At 37.0% G+C, this 14,653-nt stretch overlaps 1 protein-coding gene across 2 annotated transcripts in view; it reads right to left on the bottom strand.

Moving 5' to 3' along the window:
* Positions 1–2,434: 2,434 nt before the first annotated feature.
* The window catches only part of DIS3 (DIS3 exosome endoribonuclease and 3'-5' exoribonuclease), a 25,094-nt gene continuing 12,875 nt past the window's right edge, over positions 2,435–14,653 (bottom strand). For both annotated transcript variants that reach the window (XM_010832038.1, XM_010832030.1), the window contains exons 12-21: positions 13,187–13,251; positions 13,014–13,098; positions 11,423–11,550; positions 8,841–8,927; positions 6,456–6,612; positions 4,718–4,932; positions 4,444–4,612; positions 4,151–4,309; positions 3,325–3,447; positions 2,435–2,671 (exon numbers count right to left, since the gene is read on the bottom strand). In XM_010832038.1, coding sequence (XP_010830340.1) covers positions 2,588–2,671; positions 3,325–3,447; positions 4,151–4,309; positions 4,444–4,612; positions 4,718–4,932; positions 6,456–6,612; positions 8,841–8,927; positions 11,423–11,550; positions 13,014–13,098; positions 13,187–13,251 — 1,272 coding nt within the window. In that variant the 3' untranslated portion in view covers positions 2,435–2,587. The remainder of the gene's footprint in view (positions 2,672–3,324; positions 3,448–4,150; positions 4,310–4,443; positions 4,613–4,717; positions 4,933–6,455; positions 6,613–8,840; positions 8,928–11,422; positions 11,551–13,013; positions 13,099–13,186; positions 13,252–14,653) is intronic.

Below are 14,653 nucleotides of genomic sequence, written 5' to 3'. Positions count from 1 at the left end.
CAGGCTTTAACGTGTGTGGCTCAGTCCTGTCCGACTCTTTGCAACCACATGGACTGCAGCCTGCCAGGCTCCCATCAATGTGATTTCCCAGGCAAGAATACTGAAGTGGGCTGCCATTCCCTTCTCCAGGGGGTCATGGACACTTAAAACAGTCGTACATAAGAGGAATTCTAGATCCCAGGAGTAGGACTTCCTTGGTTGTGCTTTTTTAATAGCACAAGGCGGGAAAAAATGTAGCTGTGACTATAACTTGAATTCAAGTCCCTCCTCTGTCACTTATTACCCGAAATAGGCCATAAACCTCGATCAACCTCTCACCTGTTTGTTACATGGGGATAATAGTCTTTATCCAACAGGGCCTTTTAAATGAAATATTTATGTTGCTTACCATAAGAAATGGCATTTGAAGCATCTTAGATTATCAAGGAAAAGGCTTCAAGGGTGAAAATAAGGTTTCTGGTCATTTTGAGCTACTCAATAGGGACTAGAGCCTGAATTAGGACTTCCTTATAAAAGAGGCACAAGAGAAGAAATCTGGAAAGAGATATATGAGGTCAGTGTAGCCTTGTTTTAACCTGAAACCTTTTTCCTCAACCATAGGGAGACCACGGCCCATGAGCAAAGAATCTTTAAATGGTTGGGAGAGGTGCCACGTGGAAATCAATTTTGTTAAACACATGAAAATTATGAAATTCAAATTTCCCCATGTGTAAATAAGGTTGGAAAGTAGCCATGCTCATCTGTTTACATAAACAGAAAGCAGTCCATGGCTGCTTTCTCTCTGCAAGAGCAGAAGGGTGGAGTGACACAAAGCACCTGGCTGGTGGAGGCTGACACGACTGGCCTTTGTGGACAAGGCTTGCTGACTGGCGCTCTAGGCTTAGTTCACTCATGGCTTTTCCTCTGACTGAAACAAGTTCTGCCGCACTATATGGATGTTTTACTCAGTCCCAGGAAATGGGAACAATTATTTTATCAACTTATTGACCAGAGATCCATCTTTTGTTACCTGGAATGTTTCGATATTCACTTACATAACATATTGCTGGCCACAGGCGGTGGTTTCTGCAGAAATCCCTGGGTCAGTACTGTACTTAAAATTACTGAGTGCCTGGATGGATGACTGTACATCTTGTAATCGCTCCCACTTGCTACACCTGCCGGTGTGTGTGCTAGTCTCACTCAATGCCCTCCAAGCTCCTTCAAGGCAGAGATCGTTTGCTTGACTAGGGACAAGCCTGCTACACTGTCAGTACTTTGGAAATTGAATGAGCAAAGTAAAATGTTTTAGGGTATCTCTATCTTGCAGTAAGCCAGGCTTTCTTCCTGCAAACTTATCATGTGCAAAAGTTTAGGTGATTTGCACCATCTTCTCGGCACTATCTCAAAATGTTTTCGAAAATACTGCCTTTATCATTAATAATCTTTGTGGTTGACACAGCAGTTGTCACTGGCACACCAAATGCAACACTTCAGTCAACACCTCATACAACCCCTCCTTGCCCACATAATCTGATACAAATATATGCAATTTAAAAGCCATTAATTACCCCCTTTTTATAAGTTAATATGCTGTGACATTTAAAGTGCCATCTCTAAGCTTTCTTTGAACCCTAATGTGTTATTTTCAGGGACATATCTGAGCTGAAGGTCAAGACTGATGATCACACTTACCTGGTATTAAAAAAAATAACCATTTTCCCAGTCAGATCAAAATATTCTACTTCATCCCTTCACCAATTTCCCAGTCACATCTGTTTACGGAACACTAATAAAATGCAGGTTTTTAATAGCAAAGGAGTACAATGTAAGTTGTGGCCATATGTGTACAAGTTGCTCAGTCATGTTCGACTCATTGTGACCCTTCCCCCACCACCCCCGCCCCACTGACTGTAGCCCACCAGGCTCCTCTGTCCATGGGATTTTCCAGGCAAGAATACTGGCATAGGTTGCCATTTCCTCCTCCAGGGGATCTTCCCAACCCAGGGACTGAACCCACGTCTCTTGAGTCTCCTGCACTGGCAGGCAGATTCTTTACTACTATGCCACCTGGGACGCCCTAATATGAGGTAAATTAAAGATGGCAGAGGAAATTAAATGCTGAACACCCTGACAGCTCTGGACTTCATTGTCTTGAAATCTAAAAATTGCCATCCCATACAGTGACACCTTTCAAGACTTAGATTGTTCCTTGCTTCTAAAAATGTTATATTTTCTCCATAGGAAAATTAGTTTTTTTCTGTCAATAGTAGATAAATTATGCAAGACTCATCTCCTCTTCAGTGAGCAGGTGAGTGCTCCCTTTCAGTGATCTTCACAGATTCCCTCAGTTGCTGTCCTGTCACTATATAAGTGATGGTTATTCAATTGAGTTTTTCTGCATAAATAGTTCTTTAATCCTGAAAGGAAGCAGTATGATGGGACAGACACAGTCAACGGTTCAATAAAAATGCAAATTTTAAAATTCATTAAAATGTACTTAGAAGTAAACTATCTCACACACTTCTTAGGTTTACAACTGTTCTCTCAAGATTCTCTTCGTTTTAAAAGGAAACCAATCCTTGAAGTTTTTTGTTGTTGACTGTAGCTATTTTTGAAGCTTCTTCTTCTTTCTCTCTGGTTCATTAATGTCCATGTTTGAAGTATCAGCAGAAACACTTATTCCTGGTATCTAAAGTAATGCAAAATGGGAAAAACAGGTGAGTAAAAGCGTAACATGAAGAAACCTCAATCTAATCTTCCTCTTCTTCACTGACACTTTGAGGTTCAAAAAGATGGAGGGATGGTGGGGGGAAGGGGAAACAGTTTTCCACACAGTGTACGTATGTATGTGTATCACACACAAAAGAATAGTGCTTCAGAATGTAACAGGCAGACATGATCTCGAAAGACCGGCGCCTATCGTTTGGAAAGGGTGTTTAGCCATAACACTCAGGTTCTCCTACTGACAGCCACTGTCGGCATTAGAGGCCTCAGGTGTGTTGGGGGCAGAACCAAGGTTAAGATCCAATGTCTTAGGGTGAATCACACTTTAAACTGCTTTTCAAAAGTGCAGATTTCAAAACTGGTAAAAATGAAGAACTAGGTAGATCTCAGGATTCCATTTGAGGAACCAAGGAACTCAGAAGCAGCCCAAGATGCCTGGGTTCCCGCGGCCTACGGACATCAGTGAGAAAATAGGATTTCCTCTGTAGATACCTGTCCTGCACACTACTTTGAAGATTCTATAACTAAACAGAAGTAACTCAGGACTGTACCACTGCCTTTCACAAAATATGTACTGTTTATTCCACCACAACACGAACAGTGTAAATCTGGTCTTACCTGTGGTTCTACCAGGGACATTCGGATTTTCTGATGCTGAAGATTGGATGAGTCTAACATGATTTTCACTTTAACTTTATCAAATACATGAAATACTGTATCTTCTATTTTAAGTGATGGTATCTAAACAAAACACATTTTGCTATTTTTAATTGCCTTTTTCCACTTGAAGCTTGGTTCTTATTCTTTATAATTTATCTTCCAAATTAATTTAAAAGTTTAAGTTTAAAAATAACTTCAATATTTAATAAGCACCTAGGTGTTCAACATAACCAAAACCACTAATCTAACACCCTCACATACAAATGACCTATTTATGTGCAAACTTCTCCCTTTCACTCTGGTCCCAATATATTATTCATTAATTGCAGGATTCTCAACCCTTTAACTAGCAAATTGTTGGTCTTGTACAGAAGCACACAGGTAATTGGGCAGAATTTGTTTTGTACTTCTATTAAGGTCAGGGAAGTAGGGAGTGTGTCAGGTAAAACACACTGGGAACTGGATGATAAAATTCCCTTCTTGGAGCTGTCAACAGCCATTTACTCCTTTACTTTAATCCATTTGTCCACCAGGAACAAAGCATAATTCAAGTTTTCCTTAGAAGGGAAAACTTTATAGAGTAGAAAGAAATTAGTAACTTTTGTAGATGACAACATATACTGAGGTGAGAAATTGTGAGTAAAACGCTAATAGGCATAAAATTCTGTAGGGTACAAAAAAAATTTTACCAGTTAGAGGTACCACTTGCAAGCTACTGAAGACAAAGTGTTCCCCCTCCCACCGAAAGAAAAACCCCAAAATAAAACCATCAGAAATACTGTACCTCATCATCATATATAAGCCGTGGATTTGGTTTGTCCTTTTCTTCAAAAAACACTGTACCTTCTAAACCATACTTTGGGATTAATACCACAATAGCATTCTTCCTTACAAATAGAATATAAGCTTCTTCACTTACTATTCCTTTGCTTTTGAAAAATAACTGTAAAAGAGCAGACAACCTTATTAAGGATTACCTTTAAAGTATTTTGAAGTTAACAAAAAAAAAATTCTGCAATCAAATGAAAAGTGAACAAAACTTCATTTCTGCTAATATTAGTGACAGAAGGCAAATACCTGAGTATGAAAAGCCACAGATGCACGCTGAGCGTACTGAGCCATTTTGTGCCGGAAATTGAGATTTTTACATAAATCTGCAAGCTTGTGTTTGTCGGTCAACTCTGGATAAGTACAGTCAGCTCCAATAGCCACAGCCAACAAGCGATGAACAATGATGTCTGCGTATCTAGACACATGAAGAAAAAATAAGAACCATGCCATGTTAGCATTTAAATATCCTTTTACAATTTGAAATATTTTCTCTCTCTCATTTGTTAAGGAGAAAAAGTACCTTCGGATGGGTGAAGTAAAATGTGTGTATATTGGGGATGCTAAGCCATAGTGATGAAAATCATTATCCATTCCAGAGCAGAAGTACACAGCTTGCATCATACAGCGAGTTGCTAATATTCTTAACAGGGTGTTTAGATAAGGGAAAATAGGTGAATCCGCCCGGTCCAAAGAGTCAGCTAAAGCCTTGGCTGTATCAGTTTTAATTTCCAAATTCTGTGAATAAACAGAGAAAAGTGTTAGTCACTCAGTCGTGTCCAAGTCTTTGGGACCCCATGGACTGTAGCCTGCCAGGTTCCTCTGTCCATGGAATTCTCCAGCAAGAATAATGGAGTGGGTTCCCTTCTCCACAGGATCTTTCTGACCCACGGATCAAACCTGGTCTCCTGCATTGCAGGCAGATTCTTTACCATATGAGCCACCAGAGAAGCCCAAAGAATAGGGAAAAGGGATCAAATAAAACATTTAAAAATCATTACCAGCCATGTCTTCAAAATATAACTGATCAGGCTGAAAAAGTAGGGTGTCTTTTAACCAGGTAATAAGTGTTTATGCCTTTTAGCCTTACCTAGGAAAACTGAAAATAAATTTAGTAAAAGTCATGGTGGGTTTGTGTAGTATCAAACCTTAAATTTTTTTGAATTTATTTGAAGGTACTGAAGTACCAACGCTCTCAAGAAGTTTCAAGGGGGAAAGAACAGTGGGAGCAGTAGTGCTACCTCTCAGTCCAGCCGTGCTCGCCTAATCTTTGTTGGGGTGGAAGAACATCAAAGCAGATCTGGCTCCGTTTCCACATGTTGGGATTTTCTCTACAGACCCTTTTTCTCCATTCAATGTAGAAGTAAAGGCCAGAGGTATTGGTGACTACAGGTCAACATGATGATACAGCAGTTAACTGCCGATTCTACTTTGCAAGATGAGGCAAAAACACATAAACTTTCCTTCCTCTACCCAGGTCACAGAAAGAAACAGGACAATAAGAGAAAATTCTCCAATTTACAGAGTAAGCCTTGGAGGAGAAGAGAAGCTGATAATGTTCTGATGGATATAATAGGAGCCGGCCCACCATAAAGGTCTGAAAAATGAGAAACCAGCATCCTCCTGTTTAGAATAATGCTCTGAGATCCAACACCCTTTCATCCCTCTCTTCTGGACAGGAAACATGTGGCCTGAGCAAGTGATCCAAAGAAAACCAATGTAAGCCATAGTCACCCCAAAAGCAGGGGTAATCATGTCTAAATAAAGTCTACTAACCAGAGGCAGGGGGTATAAGGGGCTGAGAAAATGGGTTCCCCTTTCTATGTTTTTTCTTTTTTTCCATGTTTGCAAAAATGGACTTCTTTCTTAGGGATGTGAAATAAAGAGGACTGAAGTGAGTTGAAGATAAAGAGGAAAAAAAACAACTAAGTCTTTAAAGGTCGGCAGTTCAGAGGAGGCATGAAGTAACACAGGCATGAAAAAATGTGTTAAAGCACAGAGATATGGAAAAGTTTAATATGTTCAGGATATTATAAATAATGTAGTTTGGAACATCTGGCTTTAGTACAGGGCAAATGATTTCAATGTGTGAAGAGATGACCATACCCAAGTTAGATGATTTCTTTAATGAAAAGAATTACTGGCACATTTTTGCATCAGGAAACAACAAAACTTTTATGGAAATGTGACTACAGATTATTCAGTGCAAACACTACATCACAACACGAATACAGATGATGTTTCTAGCTATGGAACCATACCTTAGATTTAGCTGCCTTAACAAGAATTTCATAATTTGATGGAGGAGGAGCAGGATGTTTTCGAAGCAGAGCGTGTTCAGAAAATTCTTCATGAATTTTTTTTGCAACAGAGATATTGGCAAGTAACATAAATTCTTCCACCATGGAATTTGTTTCTCTGCCAAATGAAAAGACATCAAATAAGGAAAAAGAATGAGATTTCTATATACTTCTATATAACTTCTATTCACAAGTTATCTTTTCTGTCGAGATAATGAAAATTCCTATGCAAACATCATGCGTGTATACACATGTGTATTTTTAAGAACTAAACATCCCTTTCGTTTCTCAGTTACTATGCTAACAATCTCTTACAATTTACCTACTGCATGAGTAAATCTTATGCTAAAGGATATTTTACAAGCGGCATTAAAAAACAGAAGCTTTACATGTAAAATCTAAATCATAAGCATTTTCACCTCTTTACACTGAGTCTGAAGAGATTTTTATTTAATTCTGTATCTACAGAAATACAGTTTTCTAAGAATTAAAAGCTATTTAGGTCATATCAATATTGGCTTAAAAAAAATTGAAACTTTCACCAACAAATCCCCCAAATGAAAAGATATTTAAAATAGTTATTTTGGGTGCTTATTATGTCCCAGGCATTGTGCTATAAGTGCTGTTTACATTGTGGTATGTGTGCATGTATATACATACATATACATATATGTATATACATAGGAATATAGGTATTAGTCCTATTTTGTAGATGAGAAAACGAAAGATGTGTAATATTAATCTCTCGCTAAAGGTCAGAATTACTAGTGTAACAGGATATGGGCCCATTATGACTTGACTTCAAAACTCAACCAATTTGATACTGTTTTTCATTAAACACAGTAAATGATTTATGTATACAAAATATTAGTAAATGATCTGCTGTTTCTTTTTAATAATTTTATTTATTTGTTTGGCTGCACTGGGTCTTCACTACTGAGAGATTTTCTCTAGCTGCAGTGAGCAGGGGTCACTCTCTGTTGCGGCGAGCAAGCTTCTCATTGTAGTGTCTTCTCCTATTGCAGAGTATGGGCTCTAGAGTGAGGAGGCTTCAGCAGTCGTGGCCTGCAGGCTCTAAAGCACAGGCTCAGCGGTTGTGGAACATGGGCTTAGGTGCTCCAAGGCATGTGGAGTCTTCTTCCCAGACCAGGGAAAAAAACCCGTGCCCCCAGAATTGGCAGGCAGATTCTTAACCACTACATCACCAGGTAAGTCCCTGTGTTCTGTTTAATAGTGCTTTCTCCCAATTTACTGAACACGCATTATTAATGTCACTCATGTTTCCTTATTTAACAACATAACTTCTTGACAAGACTCCTGAAGTATATTAATTTTTTTTTTTTTTTAATTAGGAAGACCTCCAAACATGTCTTTAAAACTATGGGGACAATCTCTTAGAATTGTGGCTTTTATTCTTGGTAAGAAGAAATGGGTGATGTTCTACTTTGGTAAAACAAGATTCAAGACTTTCCTCAAAAGAGCCCTTGGTAGTGGGTGTACACTGTTCCTACTAACATTAGACTTATTTGCATAGTTTACCCAAAGGTATTTTTAAATTGTAGCTCTAAAGCTATAAAGCACACACTGGTCCTAACTAACAAACTTGAGTATAATCCTGTTTTTAATTCTTGGTCATCTGCTAGAAAAGTGTAAATGCATGCTTAATTTCAGAATCACCTTATATAACAGGTATGGAAAGAGGCCTAACTCTGACTTAATCAAAATCAGCCTTGCCTCAGGGATCGAACCCAGGTCTCCTGCATTGCAGGCAGATTCTTTACCGTTTGAGTCACCAGGGAAGCCCTTGCCTCCTAAACCTTAACATAAATCAATAAAACAATAACAAGGCTTAATCTCTGACTATTCTTCACACACCCTATGAGTGTGTACCACTACCAATTCTATTTTACTTACAAATAAATCAAGGTGTAAAGAGGTCAAATAATTTGTCTGGAGTCATTGGCAGAAATGGGATCCAAATTGAGGCCGTGTGACTTTAGATTCCAGGGTTTTGGCCCAGGTCTGTCCTATCACAGTATATTCTCTGTTAAATACTTAGGAAATTAATGAGGGCAATCCTCCTTTACTTACCATAAGTATTACTAGTCAAGTTCTAATACACCACACATAAAGACAAATGAAGCTGGCAAGTTTTCTTTTATAATACAAATAAGGTATTTGAGTTTTAGATGAGACTAGAAAGTAAAACCATATTTATTTTTCTCTACAGAAATCATAACTCCACTAAAATAGATATTTGGGGGTAGAAACATTTTATTAATATATACACTAGATATTATATTAAAATAATAATCTTACCAACTACCCATCAAAAAAATTGCATACCTGAGTTCCTTGGTCTGCAGATCTATAGGATCATGAGTTTCACTGTCCATGTGGAATCGAACTTCTGGAGAAGAAAGAGTCAAAGCCCTAAATAAAATAAGGAGGTGAATCAGTTATGTGAGCAGTAACAGATATAACTCTGGAAGTGACTCTTAAAACAGAAATGATTAAAGCAAGTATGTGACAGTTTCTTTTTTGAAAGCTTTATAACCACCTGCTAACTTTTATGTTCCTTTATATTTTCACAGATGGCCCAATAGTTTACAGTTCTAAAATCAATTTTAAAAGGCAGGACAACATCAATACAACAAAATGAGTCCTTGTGTTTCTCAGGATAAAGAATGTCTTCTGTACCCAAAATGAGAGGGTTTGATAAGTTTCATAAAGAATGCAATCAGTTATATCTTATTTACTACAGGAAACAATGTATTAGGGTGAGGGATGGTGGAAAGAGGCAAAAGGGAAGCTGCCCTGGACAAATGAGTAGCACCAAAAGATCCTCAGTTCAAAAGTATCTTCCACATACACTCAACCAGCCAATGAGGAGACTGATAAACCACAACTCACGTTACAGATACTGATGGCTATTAGTATCTGAGTACTACATGTCAGATAATATACCAGGCTAAGTGCTTTACATGCACAGCTCATTTAAAGATTTGGCAAGTTCTTCTTTGAAAAGTATATTCCCACAAGGCAAGCATAATGTGGTTTTACACCATGAACCTATCTGCATCCGGTCAGCTCCAAATCAACCAGTAACTAAATTTTACTGAGGCTGGGTAACTTCAGACAATCACAAAGAAGGGGAAAAGATGAGTTTGGGGCAAGTGGGATTCCAAGTCCTTTTTTCCCTGACTCACCTTTACTGCAAGAACTACAGAAGGAATACGAGAGGAAATCTGAACAAGTATGCCTTTCTTTCCATGACAAATAACTTGAGCAATACAACAAGGTTCTACACTACAATTAATGTGTTAATACAGCTTGACCTAAAGAGCAAGGTACACTAATCATATTTGATCATTATTTCCTCACAGAACATTTAAAACATAACTCTTATCCTTTAAGATAGACATATGACAGATATAATTTAAGACAAAACATATCCTTTAAGAAGGTGAAAGATAACCTTCTTTTTTTTTTTAACTGATTGCTTTCTCTATTCACCCTAAGACTGAGAAGACTCAATGATAGATTTTACCAGTAGATGAGTATCTACTTTCAAAACTAGAAGTACAGAGTGTTTTTCAAATTAAATAAATAGCTTTTCTGTCCTAATCACAATCTACATTATAGATACAAATCTACATCTCTTACTTTAAAACTGCCAAAATAGTTTCAATTGGTTTTATTCACTTTGCTTTTACAACAAACCTTCTGATACTTGGCATACTGTAAACCTTCAATAAATGAATACAATGAAAAATGTGTTGTCTTACATTACAAAAGAAATCAAATTATAGTCGTCTTATTTACGTCTTAATGATAAATTTGAGCAATAAAGTTTTCACTGGGTTTTACTGCATCCAAATTATCCTTTCAATTTCTTTTCAAATCAGTTTCAAGTTTAGTATTTAGGATCATAAGAAAATTCCCAGAAAACTGAAATATGAGTAGAGTTAGGTAGGGGTGGCTCAGCATAAATACCTAGAACACCACTGTCCAATGGAACGTCCTGCAGGGATGAAGATGGTCTCAATCCACCCTATCCAGTATGGTAGCCACCAGCCTGCTATGTGGCTCCTGAGCACTTGGAATATGGCTAGTGTGACTCAGGAACTGAATTTTTAATCTTCTTTAATTTTAGCTTTAATAGGCACATCTTATGAAAACAGCAGAGATCTAGAGTTTGGACTACCCAACAAAACCACTTTCAGTAACCACTTGTGACTCCACTTTGGATGGGCATGGGCATCCAGAGACCAACATATGAAAGGCTCAAGTTCTTGCTTTACTCTGACAGTTGATGATGTTTTTCAAGAATCAAATTTCTTCTGACTACTTCAACAGATTTGGGTACGTGGATATTCCTTAAAACTCCTTTGCAGTCAGGCAAATGCCATGAGATAACAGCTAAAAGATGTGAATCTGCCGCTACTGATCAGATCTTTGGTAAGACTGCTTCAATGTAACCCCTAATCATTTAAAAACTGAAGATGTTGGATTAAACATGCTCTAAAAATCTCTTCCAACTCTAAGTGCAAGGACTTCATTTGTCTTTATTGAAACATCTGAGAAAAAATTTTGTCCTGAAAATCATTTCTAGTTAAAATCAGGAACAAGCCATAGAAAAGTCTCAAGAAGATCTTCCCTTCCTACAATTTCTTCAAGATCTTTAATTCAGACATATCAAGGTCTTCAACATAACAGAACTCCTGAACAAACATCAGTCCAGAATCAAGTTGCTAATATTTAAAAAGGTAGCTAGAAGAAATAGAATGTATCTACTTAAGAGTCCCTACTCAGCCTATTAAATAATTCATCATTGACCAAGATAAACACTTCATAAAGAGTTCACAAGTTATCGTTAACAGCAGGACAGGAGAATTAAAATAAATCTTAATATTTTTGAAATGTACCCTTTTTCAATTCTTCCTTTTTTCAAAATTTTAGCTAGTTTATTTAGTCCACGGAGACTAGTAGTAATATTATCGTTCATAGCTGCTGAATCAATTCTCATCTGAGCTTCAGCATATGTAAGGGAAGCCTAAAAAAAGAAACTATATATTAATACAAATGCTTATAAAATCTGGTTTACTTTTGAAAATTTATGTTTCCACTATAAAATATCCATGATTTCAGAAAACCTAAAATCAATAACAAAAGAGATTCCTAGTTATAATATTTATATTGAATATTGATGATTTCTGGTTCATTAACTCTTATCTGATGCATTACACAACATAAGCAAACTCACATTAAAACAAAATTAAATGGTAGAATTGTTAAATTCTCATTTCTTTCATTGTTCTTTTAATGCATAAATACTTAGGAAAATTTAAAATAAGATAAAAGGAAGGTTAGATTATTCTTTGATAACGACTGTAAAGTGAAATCATTTCCAGATGACCAGTACTTCCTTACACACAGCAAATAATAAAACTATAAGAATCCAGACATCATGTTTTATAGGAAATCTACTAAATACCCCAAATTAAGTATTTAATCTAAGAATTAGAAAATCATAGTAGAAAAGACTAATTTCCAGTACAATCCAAATAAACAGCTTTCTGCTCTGCTCCTATATTTCCCTCCTCATGGAAAAATGCCATTTTTTTAGCCTTTTTTTTTGTTTTAAATAGTTTTGAGTAAAAATCAGGAATAGTAAAAAAGAGTTAGGTGATGCAGATCAGGATAGATTCTTGGGAGAACCAACTTATCTACTAGGAGCAAAGAGTTCCTTGTCTAAAAATTTTTTATGTTACATATTTACTAAGTTTTTTTCATATAAAATTTTGCTACACTAACCAACTTTGGGAGAATTATAAACTCACCTTATTTAAAAATACAAACCTAGGAAAATTTAAATCATTCACACATGACTCCTTATCAGTTTCACATGAAGCTTTATTTCCAACCACTAGCTAATCAATAAAGAATTATGTTAAAGGGAGAGAAAAAGAAGGTAAACTTAGAAAATAGATCACTGGAGAAAGAGGGTTTCGCAGACAGAGGAAGATTCAGAGCAAAATGAGAACAGAAGGAAATCGGATGAAAGGTACAAAAGAAGAAAAGGAGTGAGAAATGTAATCTGGCTCCATTCTATTTGAACATCAGTTTCAGACTAGTTCTACTAGAATTCAACAGTGGCTCATATCACTTCAGTGAAAAAGTGTGAGGAGCAAGAAGATGGTTTACACACCATCTTTTAAAATACTAACCAGTTATAAATTGGGGTAACTTCAAATACTGGAGTTCCTACATTAGGGCTAAAAGAATCTACTTGGTCACCTAAGTATACAGGCTTTCTAAGTTTCTGAAGACAGAAAAACTGCCACATAATCTCATTTCTAGATAACATCAAAAATTAAGCAGATAACTGAAAACAACAAGATTTAGTGGGAATACTGGGGAAAAACTTATTAACACGCCTAACTTTTTCAAAACAATCTAGAACATTGTTAAAAGTAAAAAAGACGTGCAACATGAAATATTAAACATGAAACCAACCTTAGAATTAATGACACTTTTGGTAAACCTCGTTTTTAAGATTTCAGCATTGTGAGTCATTTCCCAAATACATGAAAATGCCAACCTATGGACAAAAGTAAGACAGTATTTGTTAAAGGGAATCAGTTAAAGTAGTAAATACTATGTTTTTATGAAGAAGCGTGCATAAATACCTGTCAACATTAGATCTCAGGGAACATAAGTTAGAGCTAAGCAACTCTGGAACCATGTCAATCCTCTGAAATAGATAAAATAAAAGTAGCAGATTACTGAGCTATATCCGTACATTTATTTGAGGTTCTATTCTCAAATAACATTGATGTTCTAAGCGGGGGTGCAGAAGCCCTCTGTAAATAGAATTCAGACAATGTGAAATTAAAAAACAAGTCTATTTCTAGAGAAGTAGAGACACACAATTTTTACAAGAAGGAAGCAATGGGCTTCCCTGATAGATCAGTCGGTAAAGAATCCGCCTGCAGTGCAGGAGACCCTGGTTCATTTCCTGGGTTGGGAAGATCCCCTGGAGAAGGGATAGGCTACCCACCAGTATTCTTGGGCTTTCCTGGTGGCTCAGCTGGTAAAGAATCCGCCTGCAATATGGGAGACCTGGATTCAATCCCTGGGTTGGGAAGATCCCCTGGAGAAGGGAAAGGCTACCCACTCCAGTATTCTGGCCTAGATAATTCCATGGACTGTATAGCCCGTGGGGTTGCAAACAGTCGGACATGACTGACTGACTTAAAAAAAAAAAAAGCAATGAAAGAAAACTGGATTTCATGTCAGTGGTAAGTTCTCTACACTAGCCACCTAGCTGTGCCCTCAAAGTTTGAAATCTCTGCTCTGTACACAATGTTTGTACTAGATAGCACACACAAGCCCTAGTAACTCTACAACGGGACCTTCCTCCAATGCTTCACACCAACTGCATGGTGTTTTCAACACCCTTAAAAAAGAGAAACAATGAATTCTTATGGAAAAAAGGGACACAGAAGAACTCTGACAGTTAATTAAGTTTGACTTTCCCTTCTACTCTCACAAGTTTTCTCTGTAAGTTTCTGGGAGCACACTTAATGAAGAAGAAATAGTAATTGTGACAGAACAGACTCACGACTTAACTATACATAAAAAAATGGAAAATATATTAATTACTCAAAGACAAGTTGACACTTCACAACAACTCATATCAACTACATCTACTTGGTATTTGGCTAAGTAACAAAAAACACTGCAATATTTTCACTGATTTAAGGTCGCCTTATTCTATGTATGTCCTTTAGCTAATTCATATACTATTCCACACTGTTTCAGAATCCAAAAGTGTCCATGATTATGACAAACTACAAAATTAACAAAGTGATTACTCATATTTCACTAAATACTGAGGCTCTCCCTTCCTCAGGAAACACCTCAGATGACTTTATTAAGAATAAAACATTCATCTGCTGATGGACATCTAGGTTGCTTCCATGTCCTGGCTATTATAAACAGTGCTGCGATGAACATTGGGGTACACTTGTCTCTTTCCCTTCTGGTTTCCTCAGTGTGTATGCCCAGCAGTGGGATTGCTGGATCATAAGGCAGTTCTATTTCCAGTTTTTTAAGGAATCTCCACACTGTTCTCCATAGTGGCTGTACTCTGT

This window comes from Bison bison, unplaced genomic scaffold (assembly GCF_000754665.1).
Source record: "Bison bison bison isolate TAMUID 2011002044 unplaced genomic scaffold, Bison_UMD1.0 scf7180017860360, whole genome shotgun sequence".
Lineage (NCBI taxonomy): Eukaryota > Metazoa > Chordata > Mammalia > Artiodactyla > Bovidae > Bison > Bison bison.
Note: the sequence above shows the minus strand (reverse complement) of the source record. Positions and strands in the feature narration are given on the sequence as shown.